The sequence below is a fragment of the Macrotis lagotis genome, chromosome 6 (genome assembly GCF_037893015.1).
Source record: "Macrotis lagotis isolate mMagLag1 chromosome 6, bilby.v1.9.chrom.fasta, whole genome shotgun sequence".
Classification (NCBI taxonomy): domain Eukaryota; kingdom Metazoa; phylum Chordata; class Mammalia; order Peramelemorphia; family Peramelidae; genus Macrotis; species Macrotis lagotis.
Genome location: NC_133663.1, coordinates 187,385,253 through 187,402,791, shown reverse-complemented (window position 1 = coordinate 187,402,791; position 17,539 = coordinate 187,385,253). Strand labels below are relative to the sequence as shown.

Here is a 17,539-nt window from a genome sequence, read left to right as displayed (position 1 = left end):
CCAGAATTTAGAAGTAGGATTATTATTATTATTATTATTATAAAAGAGGCCTATGAATTTCTATTTTGGATACTGTTTGAATAATGGGGGCTCATGAGAAGAAAAATAAAAAAAGGTCCTTTTCTGCTCTACAACAAACTCCAAACTCTTGACTCCTGTGGTTGTTATCCCACACAATTAGGAGGTTCCACTGAGATATCCAGGACTCCTCTCTGAAGGGGGAGGAATTCTCGAGTTTTGGCTGACAGGCATGGACTTCCCATTTTAAATCTTATCAGTGGTCCTCAGTCAGGCAAGGGAATGTCTCCTCAGACAAGAGAGAGACCAGAAAGGGGGCTGGAGCTGAGAGCAGAAAACAACCAAGGGGAAAATAGAAGACCATTTACAAAGATAAGGATAACTGCAGTCCTGGTGAGTTTGTGCACATGGGCTCAGGTAAGGTACCTGGTTAATTGAACGAGGATGTTCTGTTGAGCCTGGAGGGTTGAGGAGACCAGGACACCCAGCATGTGGGGTTGAGAAAAACTCTGATGAGAGGCCCTGACGAGGGATTTTTAGCCGCCTGAGTCTTGGCATCAAGACACCCTGGGGCAAGAAACAGAAGGGAATTGGCTGAGGCTTGAGCTGGAAGTGAGTGGCATATATCCCATGAGGACTTGGGCTGACCAGCTGAAGTTCAGTGATCCATGTTCTACCAGCAAGAAACAAAGAGGGAATAAATCTGCTCTTTGCTCTTAAGCAGAATTAGGGATTGCAATCAAAACTCTTTCCACAAACACCCCCTAAGATAACCCATTAGGAAACAGATGAAAATTGGGTGAACTAAATTTTAAGAATCTATGTGAATGAGAGTCAATCCTTTTCCCATGGGATCCCTTACTTGCATTCTCTCCCACTTCTTCCCTGAAATCTCTGCTACCAGATACCTCCCCTCATCCATGCTCCACCCCCCACCCCCACCCCCACCCCCAGTTTGCAGCTTGCAGCTCTTGACCCTGAAAGGAGTAGAAGGGAGGAACTAAGAAAAAGGATTAATTAATAGTAGATAGACAGGGAAATGTTCCATGAAGACTTGTTAGACAGGTGTTACCAAATGAAATTATAATAGTTCATGGGAAGGGACACTAAAAATGGAATTTATCTGAAGCTAAAGGAAACAGATAAGCAGGATCGTCCCCTTATAAGAGAAGTTATTTGATTTATTCTGAGGTGGGGGAAAGGGAGTATTCCAATTTGGCTGTGTGAATTTTGAGTGGCTGCTTGCTTTTTCAAAGGTTATACAAGTTAAAATCAAGGAGTGTTAAATATTAATACCTTTGAATGGAATAATGCATTATGAAAAGTGGAATTGTTTATTGCAATATGCTTTATATAGCTGTAAAAGTAAGGTTTTTAATAAGTCAGTGGATCTAGTTAAGAACAGAATGTACTAAAATCAAAAAGGGAAAAGAAAATAGTGAATACCATCTGAAATATGGTTAAACAGCATATTAAAGGAGAATGCAAGTAGTGTAGTCTTGAGTAATGAGTTTGAAAGACCTGAGAAGTGGGGTGGCTAGGCAGTGTAGTGGATAAAGCACCGGCCTTGGAGTCAGGAGTACCCTTAATAATTACCTAGCTGTGTGGCCTTGGCCAAGCCACTTAACCCCATTTGCCTTGCAAAAACCTAAAAAAAAAAGGTTTGCAAAGAAAAATGAAAAGGCACAGAAAAGATTGGGTTTTTAAAGTATGTCAAATTTATGGAGGTTAGTTAAGGCATGTAGAAAGAAGGTACGAACAGGTTTAACTTTGTATAAGTTAAAATACTGATTCTGGGAACTTTGAAAATTGATTTAAAAAATCAATGTAAGAAGAGAAAGTATTGAAAGACTTATAAACCAATTTATATGTAAAACATTCCATTATATGTAAAGACATTCCATACTTAACCTGGATTTGTACTAAATTGAGTTGGGTTCTTAAATGAGGTTGTTATAATTTGAAATTTGTATTAGATTGCCACTTTTACTATATCTGGCATTAAATTGGCTGGAAAAATGACAAACTTCATAATATGAAATGTTTGGTATAAAAGCAATTTATTTAAATGTTTTATAAATTTCACTTATTTAATTTTGTTTCTTCAGTTAGAGAACTCTGAAATGGGCTTATCTTCTGTATCAAGTAATTTGAAAATGCCAAGTAAATGAATTAAGGGGTCTGTAAAAATGTATAATTTTGATTATGATGTTGTGGTGTTCCTAAATGTTCCAACCTTAAGAAATGTTGGTCAGTGAGGATAAAAGCTCTTATGAGTTAGAGTATTAGGAAGTCAAGATAAAGAATAAGAACTTGAAAACTTTTAAGTTTTGAAGGAAAAAAATGTAAGATTATTTTGGATATGATTTTTGGAATTTATAACATTGCTAAGTATAAAGAAAATATTGTGATCATAAAAGGAATTTTTTTCTGTGTTGTAAAAATTCTAGGGATTAAAGGGAATATACATGAAATTGAAATATATTATGTATAATATTATAAATATATTATGTATAATTAGTAAACTTTTAAAACATATTAAAACTAAACTTTGAGAATTTTAAAATTGTGCTGTAATAACAATGAATGAATTGAGGTTTCATCTAATGTTCTAGTCCTTTACTATCACAGTTGTAAAATTTTGCTGTGAAGAGTGTTAACAGTCTCTCTCTCTCTCTCTCTCTCTCTCTCTCTCTCTCTTTGGCTCAGAGTTTCTGAAAAACTTTGTTGTCCACTTGGTGTTTGTGGAAGGGAATATTTATATGTAAGATAAAAGTAGCTTACTTAACATCTGCCATTTGAAAAGAAGATTGGAGATTTTGAATTGTATAACACTGCCTGGCATAAGTAAGAATTTACATCAGGCTTTTTGAAATTATCATATGTATACAATTAAATTTTTGGAGAATCTCAATTTCTTTTTGAAAACAGAAGTGTATTTGGGATAAGAGGTAAATAAGCTAGTGAAACAAAAATGTAAACCTTTATTAAGAGAAGCTTTTTTATTGTTTTATTTTTCTTTAAGAAAATAAGTCCTGAAAGCATATCCTCACTGCCAGATTCCCACCCAATAATATTGAATAAGTATTGGGGGGGCTCTGAAGAATAATTGGGGAATTAAAAATTATGTAAATCCCAGTTAGGTAACTTAAAGATGAGTAAGATGTTGAAAAGTCTTTGTCTGTGGTGATCTATTTTTGTAAATATAAGTTTCATTTTACTGTCAAGATGTCAAAGCCTAGAATGCAAAATTGATTGCTTTGTAGGGATAATGAGGGAAAATATCAAAAGTCATGACCCTCTGAGATCCCTGAAATTGTTAAACAATGTGTTGAAACTTGCTCTAGATCTGTAGATTCATGTTTATTGTAATAATGGAAAGATTGTTTTGTAAAATCTAGTAATTAATGTGTTGCTTTAATTACTGTTGAATTAATAATACACACAGAAGATTTAAAATTATCTAAGATGTTGTAATAATTGAAAAAATTCTGAAAGTAATCATTTGCATTTTAAGAAAGGTAAATAATTAAAGTTTTTTTTGATAGTTATTTGCATAGGAATTTTTCAGTTACATATGTAAATTGGGATTATTGTGGTTATATATCCCAAAACTATGGTTGTTTGCTTTGTAGTGAAAGCACCTGAGTAACATGGGAAAGATAAAAATAATGGCAACAATTTGAGATTTTTCTGTGATAATCTCTAGCTAATTGTTATGTGAGGATGCTAGAGATGGTGGGCAATCTCCTAGCCATAGGAGGTATTTATTTATTGCATAATACAATAGATTAGAAGGAAGAGTTTCTAGACAAGAGGCATTTGATAAACTATCTTTATATAGGAATAGAGCTGATGTGATTTCAGATAAAGGGATGCAGGTCTGGAGATCAGAAGTTAGTGCCACTAGGAGGACAGACCTTTTAGCTGGACAATACCTGTGAAAAGGGTTTTTGTATATCTATATAACAGGGAATACTCCAGATGCTGGGGGAACTTGACTGATTTTTTGCATTGGTTTGGAAGATAACCCTATTTAGTGTATTCTGATGACAGGGACCCAGGGACACTGAAGAATAATTTGAGTGTTAGGGAGGGGATTCATTGATTGGGACTCCCATTAAGATTATAATTTGCATTTAGTCCTTGTGAACTGGATTCACTTGGAGGTCTAATTAGATGGAATTACTAGTTTAGGTCATGGGAATTTTAATTGGTTTTTGTTCTGTATCTGATACTGCATCTGATTCAGCAAAGGAAATGCTGTTGGGTCAATGCTCTTCTGAAGTCAGGAAAGCCCAGTGATGGTTTGAAGACTATGACAAGCACACTGGGATGAAAAACTGAAGGGATGGCTTTTCAGTGCAGTCTGAGGTTGAACCCTTTCTGACTTGATTTCCCAAATGTGACATTCAAATAATGTCTTACTGGATAGGTTTAAAATTTGGCTCAAGGCATTTGACTACCCACATGACTTCTGCCTGGAAAATAACACTCAAAATTATATCTATAAAGGAATTTTTCTTTGATGTTCTGGATCTTTATAGTAAACTGCTATAAGCAAATCTGATAAAGAAATTTTAGACCAATTAAAGATTAATAGCTAGATAGGCTAGTGTGTTCTTGACATCTGCTGTTAGCTATATCTTCTGACAAGAATTAAGATCCCTCAATTTTTTTTTCTAAGAGGGGTTATGTAGGTAAGAATAATAAAGGTTTTTGTAATCTCAAGATACAATTTTGTGCAATAGCAGTTTCAACTTCTGTTTTAAGGAAGGGACTATAAGGCAGTTGAGTATATCAGGAAAAGAATAATAGTATATTTAGAAATATTTGGGGGAGAGAAACTCATTTTAGTTAAGGATGCTTGAGTTATTTTAATAGAGAGAAAAAGATTAAGAATGTATTCACTTGCTGGACACTCTTCGTACTAAAATGATCATCCAATACATATGTTACAAGTTCAAAATAATCTAGCAATTTTCAGTAAATTCACTTGGGTAGTGACACAATTATGAAAGTTTATTTTGTTTAAACTAAAGTAGGTATATCAACATGTTGGTGAATTAATCAAAATGTAGATTGTAATAGCTCTAGAATTTTATTATCTAAAGATGAAAACATGAGTTTTGGTCTGATAAAATGTTGTGTTAAGAAGTTCCTTTCCCAGAAGAGAATATCTCAATAAGTCACCTGACCTGAAACTTTTTGGAATGGACTCTGAAGATACAGAAAGATATTGAATGTCTCCAGGGGAAAAAGGAAGAGACTGGACCAATTCATCTTCTCCAGCTTGTGTCTATGTGTATGGGCTGTTTGGTCAGGGGGATCTGCCCCTTTAATATCTTGACTCTATAAGTGTACCACCTATACTTATGACCCCTCCTTGTAGATAAATCTTATGCTTTTTGCCTGTCCATTGCCAAGAAAGAGGGCAAGGAGAGATAGGATTATCAAATTCCATTTCTACTCTCAATAGACTCATAAGAGCATAGGCAATGAGTGAAAACATCACCAACCAAGAGATAAGGATTTTTGATAGGAAGTGATGGGCCTCTCTTGGAAATGTAGATAAAATTGAATATGGAGGGAATACTGAGATAAATCTGATAGATGAAGTCTATAGATGAAGTGTGAGGAAACTTCATAGAGGATGAAAACAAATAGGGGGGATTGTGAGAGATGCTACACATAATTGTGGGAGATGACCTTCAGTGAAGCTTTCTCATGTGTCATGAGTACCCTCTTGTATACCTTATATCTTTATTTTTTCTTGGAAGCTAAATCCATACCATTCCCTAGCTACTTATGATTTTCAGACAATGAGGTAATTCAAGAAAAATTGAACTGACTTTCTTTCTGATTGAATGCCTCCAAAATTTGGTCAGAGGAAATGCATAATAAGATTTTGTAAAATATCACTTTTAAAAGGGTTTAGATTAGTTATAATTATGATAATAAGGGACTGGAAATTATTACTTTCTAATAGTATAGAGATTAGTTATAAATAATTAGGATAATAAAGATTGAATTTGCTTTGCTCCAGTTGGGCAGCATTAGTAAGAAGATTGTAAGCTTGTCTTATCAGCCAATGGTGGGAAAAGTCAGAATTTAGAGGTAGGATTAGTATTATTATAAAAGATGTCTATGAGTTTCTATTTTTGGATATTTCTGACTGATGCACTATTACAATTTCATTTGTTAATACTTGATTTTAAATGAAACAATTCCCTCTGTTTTTCTATTAATTAGTCCTTTTTCTTAGTTTCTCCTTTCTACTCTTCCTTCCTGGCGAATGCTGCTTGAGCAACCGGGGTCTCTGTCCCCTTCTCATAGAAGAAAAATGAAAAGATCCTTTTCTGCTCTCTGACAGACTCAACTTTTGATTCCTGTGGTCATTATGCCATACAATTTGGAGATTCTACCGAGATATCTTGGATTTCTCTCTGAAGGGGAAAATTGTCCACTTTTGGCCAATAGATATGGATGTCCCGATAAAAATCTTGTCAGTGGCCCTCAGTCAGGCAGAGGAATGACTCTGAGGAGAGTGAGCTCTGAAGGGGAACTGGAGTCAAGAGCAGAAAACGACCAAGGAGGAGATAGAAGACCTTTACAAAGATAAGGATAACTGCAGTCCCGGTGAGTTTGTACATACAGGCTCAGGTAAGGTACCTGGTTAATTGAACGAGGAGGTTCTGTGGAGCCTTGAGGGTTGAGGAGACCGGGACACCCAGCATGCGGGTCTGAGAAAAACTCTGTCGAGTGGCCCTGCCGAGGGATTCTCAGCCGCCTGAGTCTTGGCATCAAGACACCCTGGGGCAAGAAACAGAAGGGAATTTGCTGAGGCTTGAGCAGATAGCAAGTGGTACTTATCCCATAAGGACTTGGACTGATTAGCTGGAGCTCAGTGATCCATGCTCTACCAGCAAGGAACAAAGAGGGAATAAATTTGCTCTTTGTTCATGAGCAGAATTAGGGACTGCAGTCAAAACTCTTTCCACAAACATCCTCTCAGATAACCCATTAGGAAACATGAAAATTGGGTGAACTAAATTTTAAGAATTTATATGGGGGCCGTTAGATGGCACAGTGGGTAGAGCACCTGCCCCGGAGTCAGGAGTACCTGAGTTCAAATATGACTTCAGACACCTAGCTGTGTGGTCTTGGGCAAGCCACTTAACCCCATTTGCCTTGCAAAAAAACAAACAAACTAAAAAAAAAAAAAAAGAAAAGAATTTATGTGAATGAGACTCAAAAATACCCTTTTCCCATGGGATCCCTTACTTGGCAGTGTTTCCCACTTCTACCCTGTAACTCTCTGTTACCAGACTCTTCCCCCCCAACCCCTGCTTTCTTCCCCCCCAAAAAACACACGTAGTTTGCAGCTTGTCTCCACTCATATCTCGACCCTGAAAGAGGAGTAGAAGGGAGGAACTAAGAAAAAGGATTAATTAATAGTAGATAGACAGGGAATTGTTTCATGAAGATTTGTTAAACAGGTGTTACCAAATGAAATTGTAATAGTTTATGAGAAGGGACACAACAAGGGAATTTATTTGAAGCTAAAATGAAACAGATTAGCAGTCAAAATGCATGTCAGGATTCCTCTGGTTCCTAAAATTGAACTTGTGCCAACAGAAAAGACAAATCTAACAACATTAGGAGTTATAGAAACAGGAAAAGGGACAATGGGTATTACCAGATGGGAAAGATATGTTAAATAAACAAATCATGAGAGAAATGCTATTTTACATTGAGAAAGCTTTGAGGAAGCAAATTCAAGGAGAATGAGAGCCAGATTTTTGTCCATTCCAAAATACATAAATTGATTATATAGAAATGCCAAAATTAGGGAGACTGAAGCATGTGCTGTTAATAGTTGATCTTTTAACAGGATGAGTTGAAGTTTATGCTAACATTATGGCTTCAGGAATTTATTAGTGAAAAATATAGATTCTGATAATTAGATCAGTGGATCTAGTTAAGAACAGACTGAACTAAAATTAAAAAGGGAAAAGAAAATAATAATGAATACCATCTGAAATATGGTTAAACAGCATATTAAAGGAGAATGCAAGTTGTATAGTCTTGAGTAATAAGTCTGAAAGACCTGTGAAGAGAATAATAAAAGGTTTGCAAAGAAAAATGAAAGGGTATAGAGAAGATTGGGTTTTTAAAGTATATCAAATTTATGGAAGTTAGTTAAGGCATGTAGAAAGATGATATGAACAGGTTTAACTTTATGGAAGTCAAAAGATTGATTCTGAGAGCTTTGAAAATTGATTTAAAAATCAATGTAAGAAGAGAAAGCATTGAGAGACAAACATGAAACATCTACAAAAATTCTAGGGAGTAAAGGGAATATATATGAAATTGAAATATGTCATACATAATTGCATTATATTATTATGTTATTATCTTATATATAATTTGTAAACTTTTTAAGAACAGATTAAAGCTAAATGTTTTAAAATTTTAAAATTGTGTTGTAATAACATACAATGAATGAATTGAGATTTCATCTAATATTCTAGTCCTTTACTATCACAATTTGTAAAATTTTGCTATGAGGAAAAGAGAATACATTGCCAAAGTTCTCTCCCTCTCTCAGATCTTTTTGACCCAAAGAGCTTGGGAAAAACTTTGTTGGCGACCTTGTGTTTATGGAAGGGAATATTTATGTATAAGATCAAAGTAGCTTTCTTAACATTTGTCATTTGAAAAGAAGAAAATTATCTATTTGAGAACTTGTTTTATATAAAAGTGATATTGCCTCTCAAATAGGTAAAAGTTTGCATTAGGGCTTTTGAAATTAGCATACATATACAATTAAATCTTGGAGAATTTAAAATTGTGTTGTGATCACAAATAATGAATGAACTGAGGTTTCATCTAATGTAAAAGTTATTTTATGAGGTTAAATTTCATTAAGAAAATTGTTTTGTTTTGTTTTTCTTTAAGAGAATAAGAAGTCAGCATGGAAACCTTATGATTCATGGAGGTTAAGAATTAAATGTACCATTTTAAAGATATAAAAATTGCAGCTTTCTTCCCTCATATTAATTGCAAACTTGGAAGGATACTGTATAGAAAATTGGAAAGCATATCCTCATTGTAAGAAACCCTTCCAATAGTACTGAATAAGTATGAAGGGACTTCAAAAATGATCTAGTAATTATTGTTGTTGTTATATTTGAAATAATAACACATGTTGAGGATTTAAAGTTTTCTAAGATGTTCAAATGGATTGCTAGAATTCTGATAGTAATGATTTGGATTCTTCACATGGTAAAGTTTACTACAGACAGTTGCTAGCAAAGGAATTTTTCAGTTACATATGTAATTGGGATTATTGTGGTTATATATCCCCCAAACTGTAGTTGTTTTTATCTTTTCCCCTTCAAAGCAAACATACTAGATGTTGGGAATCTCTAGACCAGAGGCATCTGTCTTACCATCTTTATATAGGAATAGAGCAGATATGATTTCAGACAAAGGAATGTGGATCTGGAGATCAGAAGTTAGCCACCAGAAGGATAAAACTTTTACTTGAGCTATGGCATATAATTGTGAAAGAGGGTTTTGTATGTCAGGGAATACTCCAGATACAGGGAAAACTTGACTGCTTTTTGGATGGATTTGGAAGATAAACCTATTTAGGGACCCAGGGACACTCAAGAGTAGATTTGAGTGTTAGGGAGGGGGTTCATTGATTGGGACCCCTATTAAGATTGTAATTTGCATTTAGTCCTTGTGAACTGGATTCACTTGGAGGTCTAATGAGATGGAATTACTAGTTTAAATCGTGGGAATTTTAATTGGTTTTTGTTCTGTATCTGATACTGAGTCTGATTCAGCAAAGGAAATGCTGTTGGGTCAATGCTCTTCTGAAGTCAGGAAAGCCCAGTGATGGTTTGAAGACTACAACAAGTACATTGGGATGAAAAGTGCCCTTCAGAACCCTTTCTGACTTGATTTCCCAATCGTGACATTTGAATAATGTCTTACTGGATAGGTTTAAAACTTGGTTCAAGGCATTTGACTACCCACATGACCTCTGCCTGGAAACTAACACTCATAATTATATCCATAAAGAAATTTTTTCTTTAATGTTCTGGATCTTTATAGTAAACTGCTATAAGCAAATCTGTTATAGAAATTTTAGACCAATAAGAGATTAATAGCTAGATAGGCTAGTGTCTTTTTGACATCTGCTGTTAGCTATATCTTCTGACAAGAATTAAGATCCCTCAAATTTTTTCTTAGAGGGAATATTTAGGTAAGAATAAAAAGTTTTTGTAATCTCAAGATATAATTCTGTGCAATAGCATTTTCAGCTTTAAGTCAGGGAATATAAGGCAGTTGAGTATATCGGGAAAAGAATAACAGTATATTTACAAATATTTGGGGAAGAGAAATTCATTTTAGTTAAGGATGCTTGATTTATTTTAATAGAGAGTAAAAGATTAAGACTGCATTCACTTGCTAGACACGCTTTGTACTAAAATGATCATCCAATACATATGTTACAAACTCAAAATAATCTAGTAATTTTCAGCAAATTCACTTGGGTAGTGACACAATTATGAAAGTTTATTTTGTTAAAGGATGTCTATCAACATGACAGTTAAGTAAATCAAAATATTGATTGTAATAGTTCTAGAATTTTATTGTCTAATGATGAAGATATGAATTTTCTGATAAGATGTGTTAAGAAGTTCCCTTACCAGAAGAGAATATCTCAATACGTTACCTGAACTGGAGAAAATGTTTTGGAATGGACTCTGAAGATAAAGAATGTCTCCAGGAGAAAAAGGGAGAGATTGGACAATTCATCTTCTCCAGATTGTGTCTATGTGTATGGGCTGGTTGGTCGGGGGATCTGCCCCTTTAATATCTATAACTTTTCCCTTGACTCTGTGCCATACTTATGACCCCTCCTTGCAGATAGATCTTATACTTTTTGCCTGTCCATTGCCAAGAATAAGGAGAAGGAAAAGTGGGACTGTCAAACTCCATTTCCACTCTCAATAAACTCATAAGACACTAGGCAGTGCTAGAGATCACCAACCAAGCAAGAGATAAGGATTTTGATAGGAAATGATGAGGATTAGAGTAATGAAAAACATAGTGATGGGCCCTTCTTGGAAATGTAGTTGAATATGGAGGGAATAGTTGGGGTTTTTTTTGCAAGGTAATGGGGTTAAATGGCTTGCCCAAGGCCACACAGCCAGGTAATTATTAAGTGTCTGAGGCCAGATCTGAACTCAAGTACTCCTGACTCCAAGGCCAGTGCTCTATCCACTGTGCCACTTAGCTATCCCCTTATGGAGGGAATATTGAGACAAATCCGATAGATGAAGTTTATCAGGAATGGCACAAGGAAACTTCAGAGAGGATGAAAAAATAGGGGGGTGATTGTGACAGCCATCAGTGAAGTTTCCTCATGCCTCATGAATACCCTCATGTATACCTTATAGCTTTATTTTTTCTTGTAATCTAAGTCTGTCCCATTTTCTAGCTACCTATGATTCTCAGAAAATGAGGTAATTTCAAGAAGACTTGGACCTGGCTTTCTTTTTTGATTGGATGCCTCCAAATTTGGTCAGAGAAAATACATAATGAAGTTTTATAAAACATCACTTTTAATATGAATATATTAATTATGAATAATTGTGATAATAAGGAATTGAAAACTATTACTTTGTAATAAGATAGAGATTAGTTATGAATAATTAGGATAATGAGAATAGAAATTGTAGTACTAGTAAAAAAATTGTGAGCTTGTATTACCACCAGTGGTAGGATAAAACAAAATTTAGGTGTAGGATAAAAGATGCCTGCAAGCTTCTATTTTTGACACTCCTTGGCTGATGCTACTTAGCAATGGAGGCTCTGTCCTTTTTCTCCTGAGAAAAATAGACTCTTTTCTGCTCTCAGACTCAGACTCTGAATTCTTGATTCCTGTGCTTGTTATCCCACACACACATATTTCAGAAAATGTTTGTTTAATTAACTGAACCTGTGGTATATCTCAGTCCACAGCTAAATGATCCAATCAATGTACTGACCTGTTGTACCTGAACATAAGCTAATGTACATGTTAGACAAATACTGTTTGTAATTATTCTGGATATCACTCTGGGTTACAACAAGGATGAAGTTCTGTGGCCAACAAAGTTGTGTCTGTAAAAAACACAAGGCAGGTAGAGGGCTGAATTAAGAAAGACTTTAGGTTCACATCTAGTATGAGATCCTAACTGGGTGACTTTGAGCAAGTTACATTAAAGTGGCTCTGCCTACTTCACTTGCTTCAGTTGTAACAGGAAAGATCATAGCACCATCTCCTGTGACTGTGTGGATCTTAGGACTTAGCACAGCATACACAGTAGATGCTTCATAAATACTCTTTTTCTTTATCTCTTCCCGCAATCAACTTTTCCTCAGGTCTGCCTCTCAGAATTCTTATCTTCCTTCAAAGTCAAGTTAACCTATATCCTCTGGTAGAAACATCTCTGAATCAATTCTTCACCCCGGTGAAGCACCTGGTTGCTAATCACTCTAGATGATTAGAACCTGGTTGCTAATGCTTTCTCCTTTTTCAAAATAACTTTTATTTACCTCTCTGTGAATATATGAACAAAAGCTATTTGTGCTTTTAACCTCCTACTTGTATGCACCACTTCAGCACAATGGTAACCCTGGGTTCCTGCAGGTCATGCCAGTAGGGCACAAGCCCCAGTAAAAGGGCCATTGGGCAATAAGTAATCTGGTGAAACTTGTGGACCCCTTCTCAGTTATGCTTTTCGAAACATAAAATACAAAGAATTACAAATAAGTGGTTATCAAAATATATTTTTAAAAAGTTTCCAGACCCGCAGATTAAGAACCCCTGCCCTAGGGTAAGAACTTCAGATCTGGACCCCAGTGGTGTCTGTTGCCTGAGGATCAGCAAAGCTAAATTCAGAGAGGCTCATCCCAAAGCTATTAAAACTTTTTGGTTATGGCATATCTCAAAGACTATCTGCTAAATTACAGAGGGATTGTCTCCTATGTTAGGGGAGAAGATACTTTTACTTGATGAATTAAAAGATTACTGAAGTGTTGAAGTATATTTTGTATCTCCTTCCTCCACATCTTTCCCAAATATACACTACTTAAGTCCTCAGAACACAGTAGGGGTTTTTAAGTGTTTGTTCAGTTGAACTAAAGTGATAGTTTTAATATTATTCTTGCTTAGGACAGGGCATTTAAATGGCATTGATCATTATGATTCTGTTTTTCTTGAAACCTAATTATAATCCATACTCTAGCTGGTAACTTTTAAAGTGATAGCCTAATATGTTCCATTAGTCTTTAACGGGTTAAGGAGAAAGGGTTGGAATTATACCAATGAATGAAATGTAGAAGGTAGTTAGTCCATAAAAAACAAAAATACACAACAACAAGCTTGTTTAGCCTACTGAAGTCCTGAATAGCAACTGTATCATAGTATAACTCTCAAGAAACTCCATCTAATATATCAAGGTTTCAGTTGCAGTTGGAACAAAGATGGACTTTTCTGATGAAGGCTAGAGAGCAGCAAAAGAGTGAAAAGAGTACCAAGAGCTAAATGCCATCAACTCTCAAGCTGTTTCTGGGATGGGTTCCTCTGCCACCCACATGTCAGCAGTACAAATTTGACTCTTAGCAAAGCACAGATGGTCAGAGTAGTGTAACAATTGTCTTTATATCAGGTTAGGGACCACTTTTAAATCTTCATGATAATACTGAAATTTTTGACTTTGTTTTCCTCTTCTGAATGTTGGTATTTACTTAAATGTCATTTTGTGTGTTTTATGTATGCTTATCTAGACCCCTTTGAGATCCAGTTAGATTGTGTTTCTTACAAGCAAGCAACTCATTTCCTATTTTAGTCCCTAATGACTACTCTAGAACTACGCATATAATAGGTAATAAATACTGAGAATGACAATTTTATTAGATATTGTCTAGTCCCAGTCCTTTATTTTACAGATGTGAAAACTGAGGCAGAGAGAGAGAGAGAGAGAGAGAGAGAGAGAGAGAGAGAGAGAGTTCGATATGGACAGTCAAAACTGTAACTGATCTCTCTTGAATCTCAGAACTATTTTCTTCCCAATCACAGTGTCCTTCATTTTTTATTCCCTAAGGGGAATACCTAGACCATGTCTTTGTATTGGGTTTTTTTTTTTAACATAATTGTGAGGATAGTTTAGATATATGTAAAATTTTGCTGCTAATAAGCAGCTAGAGATAACCATTAGATGAACCTAAAAAATCCTGCCAGTCTCTGATCTTTGGAATGCTAAGAGGAGAAAACCTTTTCTTTGTCTCTCTAGTATTGCAGGGAGTCATCCTCCCTTATCCCCATTCCCCTTCCCCAGGTAAATGTAAGAGTTTTTTTCCTATAATCTATGACATTCTGAATTATCACAGGCATATCTGTCAAGTACAGATCTATAAAATTCTGATGTCAGAAAACTGGACTAATTCCTTTTATATATCATTCTTCACAAGGACTTTGTTGGATTGCTTCTTAGTTTTGCTTTTTTCTCTTGAAGAAACTTCTATATGTAATTAACATGACTTTCCCAAGTCTTAAAAACCTTTGACTAGTGATAAACCTGAAATAGGAAGTGACAATGAAGAAACCTGTTTTACTGGTTTCTTCCAACTCACAAACTGGTTCTGAAAATTTGTTTAGAGGTCAGTTGTTTGGAATGTAGAATACATTTAACCATAGAAACAAGGTTGTCAATGGTAGTAAGGTTAAGCGAGGAAAAGTCTATTTAACCCACAATGTTGTTAAACCAAATGTCTAGAAACTTTTTAAAAATCATATTATTTCCTCTGTGTAGGAAGCTTCTGGTGAGAAACTTCTTAAGATTGTTACACAGTCAACATGAGAGACAGAACCTGAACCCAGCCCTTCCCTTAGGCAAGTTTTATGCCAATTCCCACCACCACCACCACCATAGAAACTTGCATCTATTGCTTTGTTTTCTGTGGGAAAAATCTATTTGGAGCACAAAATGGAAAGACAGGACATTAGGAACATACCTATGTATGGAACCCTAAATATGATGACATGGTGGGAGGGAAGGCCTTACTTTCCTCCAGAGTCACCAAGGTACCCCAGCAATGTTGGCAATGGGTATTCACTACTGGTCTTTAACAGGACAGAAAGATGGAGGAGTGGAGTAAGAGGACCTGGTTTCCAATCATAGCCCTGCTACTCACATGGTACATGACCTTGGGCAAGTCATATCATCTCTTTCAACCTCAGTTTCCTTATCTATGAAGTGAAGAATTGGGCTAGATTAACTCAAAATGCCCTTAAACTCTGACACTTTTATGATCTTATCCACACAATTTTCATCTTTTTTTCTATAAATCTTTCATAGGGGATTTATAAATGGAGCATACCAGTATATTTATGTCCTAAAATCACATTGTGTCTAATGAAGAATGAATTAAATGTTCAACATATATAATAAAAATAAAAAATACCTAATACTATGCTTAAAAAATTTCCATGGAAGATAATATTTCACAAATATTATTCAGTTAAGTTCCTTCTATATTCTTGAATGAAGAATCCATAATTAAAAAGACTTTCTAGGCCCTGAATATATCACTCAATTAGTTTTATAATCAGATGTATCCATGAAAGATTATATAATAGTAGAAGTACTTAACCCTTGTTGTATCAGAGACCCCCCGCCTTTGGCAGTCTGGTGAAACCCTATGAAACTCTTCTTAGAATAATGCTTTAAAATGCATTTTAAACTAAAGCACCAGCCTTAGAGGCAGGAGGACCTGAATTCAATCTGGCCCCAGACACTTGACTCTTACTAGCTATGTGATCTTGGGCAAATCACTTAACCCTGATTGTCTCACATCCAGGGTCATCTGGAGGAGAAAGTGAGGCTGGTGACTTAGCACAGCACTTCCTTGCTCAAATCCAATTCATGTGCACATTGCGGCATAACCTCCATGATGTCATAGTCCTCTTCAAGAGCAAAGGGCAAACATCATCACATAGAATTACAAAGTAAATCAATCATATTATCATATAGTTACTACTTTTAAACAGTTTCTGGACTCCAAGTTAAAAATCATAGACCAAAATGTAAATTTCAAGTGCTGTAGGTAAAGAGCCAAGTTCCATTTTTAAGAGGTCAGTGTCTAATTATGATGGATGTTAGTATTAGGTCTCCACATTCCCCAGTGAAAGAATTGTACTATCACCTTATTTAGCTGCTATTGACTAGGGACTGCTCAATACATAATTATTTCATTTACATAAGCTAATTTATGTTCCCTATTATTGCCATTTTTATCCTCTTGGATCTAGAATTCTAGATTTGCTCAAAAATGCATCCCTGCTCTAAATAAGTTAATGCTATTAAAGGATATGATAAAGGATATATATCCAAGGAGTCCCAGGTGGTATGGCTAATGACTCCAACTGGGTATAAATGTATAAACAGCAGAACAACATTTTCAAACAACAAAACCCATTAGATGATGAAAAGGGGTCTCTTGAGACAGGTAATTTGGGGGAATCCCTCCCTCCTTGTCAGCATCATTCAGACACAGCTATGATGTGGTAGTCAGAAATGTGCAGTGGAAAAACAGATTGAGTCAGAGATGAATAGTGAATCAAAAAGTGTCCATGAGCCCCAAGTCTGTAGTTTGGGTAATGAGACCATGCACTAAAGGTTACTCTCAGGTAGTTAGTCAGATGATGATACTTATTATTTATGAAATAATAGAGACAGAATTATCCTCATTTGGATCTGAAAATACTGCTTTTGTCTAACAAGCATCCATGCTCAGTCACAAGATTAGAATTATGCCTACCTTTCTCCTGTGGTCTCTGTAGGCTCTCTCCCATGATTTCTGGTTGAATACATTGTCACAGCAATTATACACAGGATGACAGGATCGATGCATTTTGGATTGTTTTGTGAGTTTACGCACCTCGATACCAAGAGGTGTCACTTTTACACAAAACTTCATGCAAAGCCCTAGGGAGTATAGTTTTTTTGCAGATCACATGGTAGTTGTCATGCCATCCAAACTACAAGGAAAAAAAGAGTAGCTGGTGTAGTTTTTCAAACAATATACAGAATGACAAAGAAGAAATGAATTTCAGTGTTCCAGTAGAACTTGAACAGAAATTTCATTTTGGTTACCACTTTTCCCATTTGCCCAGGGACTAAGGAAGTAAACATACCAGGTGAATAATGTGAAGAATATTCTTCCCCCCTTATCTCCCCTCACCTTCCATCTTTTCCTTTCCTTTCCCCTTTCCTTTCCCCTTTCCTTTCCCTTTCCTTTCCCTTTCCCTTTCCTTTCCCCTTCCCTTCCTTTCCTTTCCCTTCCCTTTCCCTTCCCTTTCCCCTTCCTTTCCCTTTTCCTTTCCTTTTTCCTTTTTCCCCCTTTCCTGTCTTTTCCTTTCCTTTCCTTTCCTTTCCTTTCCTTTCCTTTCCTT

At 35.6% G+C, this 17,539-nt stretch overlaps 1 protein-coding gene across 8 annotated transcripts in view; it reads right to left on the bottom strand.

Moving 5' to 3' along the window:
• Window positions 1-17,140, bottom strand: part of LOC141491312 (uncharacterized) — a 44,386-nt gene extending 27,246 nt beyond the window's left edge. For 4 of the 8 annotated variants that reach the window (XM_074192121.1, XM_074192123.1, XM_074192124.1 and 1 more), the window contains exons 1-3: window positions 16,906-17,140; window positions 6,691-6,831; window positions 445-585 (exon numbers count right to left, since the gene is read on the bottom strand). In XM_074192121.1, the coding sequence (XP_074048222.1) occupies window positions 445-585; window positions 6,691-6,831; window positions 16,906-17,064 (441 nt within the window). In that variant the 5' untranslated portion in view covers window positions 17,065-17,140. The remainder of the gene's footprint in view (window positions 1-444; window positions 586-6,690; window positions 6,832-16,905) is intronic. The other 4 variants (XM_074192126.1, XM_074192128.1, XM_074192127.1 and 1 more) reach the window with 3 other exon arrangements.
• Between the last annotated feature and the right edge of the window lie 399 nt (window positions 17,141-17,539).